This window comes from Geospiza fortis, unplaced genomic scaffold (genome assembly GCF_000277835.1).
Source record: "Geospiza fortis unplaced genomic scaffold, GeoFor_1.0 scaffold135, whole genome shotgun sequence".
In the NCBI taxonomy this organism is placed as follows: domain Eukaryota; kingdom Metazoa; phylum Chordata; class Aves; order Passeriformes; family Thraupidae; genus Geospiza; species Geospiza fortis.
In genome coordinates this window covers 101,649-103,695 of record NW_005054646.1, presented here as the reverse complement: position 1 = coordinate 103,695, position 2,047 = coordinate 101,649, and the positions used below count along the sequence as shown (strand labels likewise).

Below are 2,047 nucleotides of genomic sequence, written 5' to 3'. Positions count from 1 at the left end.
CCCGTGGCGCTGGTGGCCGCAGCCCCAGGGACAGCAGCCCGGTGTCCAGCTGCCCCTCGGAGCGCAGCCCTGTCCCCAGGCCCCCGAGCCAGCGGGGAGCGGCCCTGAAACGCCCCGACAAGGAGTTCTCGTTCGCCGACGAGGATGACGATGAGATCCGGGTATAGAGGAGGGCCGAGCCCAGGGTCTGGTTCTCACCGAGCTTGCTTGGACACAGGGCTGGACAGCCCAAGAGATGGCACAGGGGAGGACTCGGCTCCTGCTTTGTTCGCTCCGTGTGCTGCGGCAGGACAGAGCTCTGCTCCCGGGGCTGGGCCGCTCCTGACAGCCCCAGGCAGCTCCAGCACTTCCTGGGAGGGAGAAGCAGACTCGATTTCGGTTCTTTCTGTTGGACTTTGGATATTAGCTCCTTTCTCCTGCCCCCCTGCCCGTGTAAGGCGATTTAGCATCCAACAAGACAGCCTTTGGAGTTTTAGCCCTTTTAGTAATATGTATATATTTTCCACCGTACAGTTTTTACTGTTTTCTGATTTGTACTTACCTTTCTCTACTCTCTTTTGGTTTTAACTGAGGGAACATTTCCCGTGAGGAACAACTTGGCTCTGGACCTCAGAGGTGGCCTGGGACTATGGGCAGCTCCAGCTTCCTGGGTTTTTTGGGGACAGAAGAACTGTTTTCTGCAGACCAAGAGTCTCCCAGTGCCGTGGCAGGCGCTCGCTCCCCATCCCTCGGATGGATGGATGGATGGATGGTTCCATCCCAGATGCTTGACTCTCCAACCAGCCTGGGGCTCACAGGGATGCTCCCAGCCAGCTCCAGGGACGCTGATGGAAGTGTGGGTCTGTCCCCTGTGGGAGGAGCTCCTGGAAGGCACCGGGATCCCGGTGGGGCCGGGCAGCGGCGGGAGCAGGCGGCTGGAACAGGAGCTTTTATACCGTGTCTGTACAAATGCAAGGAATAAAAGGAAATGGTAGTGACTGCAGTGGCCTGAGTTCCTCAGGGGCGACATTCCGGGGGGGACCTGCTGCCCAAGCAGGAGCAGTGTCCCTGTGCTGCCCCCACCGCCCTGCCCATCCCTGGCCGCAGCGTGGGCACCTGCCGGGGCCGAGCTTTCTGTGCCCGTGTCCTGAGGAAGCAGCAGAGCCCCCGCTGGCCGGATCTGGCTCGGGGCTGGGCCCCTCGGGCCAGGCAGCTCCTGCCAAGGGCTGGCTCTGCCAGCGCTGCCCTGTCCTCCCGCAGCCCTGCTCCCTGCAGCCGGGGAGGAGGGCACGGTGCTGGGGGGGCAGGACTGGCTGGCCCTGCTCCCACGGGCTGGGGGCCAGGGGGTGCCCTGCTGGGGCTTCCTGGCCCTGTGGGGCTGCCCTGGCCCTGGATGATCCCAGCAGAGCGAGCAGGAGTCACTGTGATCCCACAGCTCAGCCGCTGGGGAAATGGGGCTCTGCCAGCGCTGGGAGCGACCTGCCCCTCCAGCCCCTTGGATGGAGCTGGGCTGAGAGGGGGCAAAGTGCCAGGAATGGCCCCACAGCCTTTCCCTGAGCACCATCCTCCTCACTGGAGACAGGGAATGATTTGTGCCCCCAAACATCTCCCAGCTCTGGGAGGGGCTGGATGCCCCTGTCCGCCCAAACGGATCTCCCTGGAGAAGCCAGGGGAGCAGGCAAACGCTGTGGGGACACAATGGGGTCCTGTCCTGTCACCCTGGCCAGGGGACATTGGGCCATTGTCCGGGGCAGGGAGAACAACAGCAGCTGCAGCTGGCGGCTCTGAGCTCAGCAGGCTGCCTCTGCCCTGGTCACTGTGCCAGGGTCCCATGTCCCACCCCCTGAGCCAATGACCCCGGTCACTGTCACCTGGGGGGTCACCCCTCTTGTCCCTTAGGGATGCTGTGGCACAAAGCGGCGAGGTTTGGTCCCTGGGCTGGGCTGTGCTCCCCGGGGCTCTGGGGTGGGGAGCAGCCCTGGGGTGACACTTCACGGGCCGCCTGCCGCTGTCACTCGGCCGCCCTGATCTTTGTGACGCCTGTCGGCTCCACGCCGGGGCTCCGCGG

At 64.1% G+C, this 2,047-nt stretch overlaps 1 protein-coding gene across 1 annotated transcript in view; it reads left to right on the top strand.

Moving 5' to 3' along the window:
* CPSF4L (cleavage and polyadenylation specific factor 4 like) overlaps positions 1 to 2,047 on the top strand; it is an 8,119-nt gene that overhangs the window by 902 nt on the left and 5,170 nt on the right. The window contains exon 2 of the mRNA XM_031064866.1: positions 93 to 161. Coding sequence (XP_030920726.1) covers positions 93 to 161 — 69 coding nt within the window. The remainder of the gene's footprint in view (positions 1 to 92; positions 162 to 2,047) is intronic.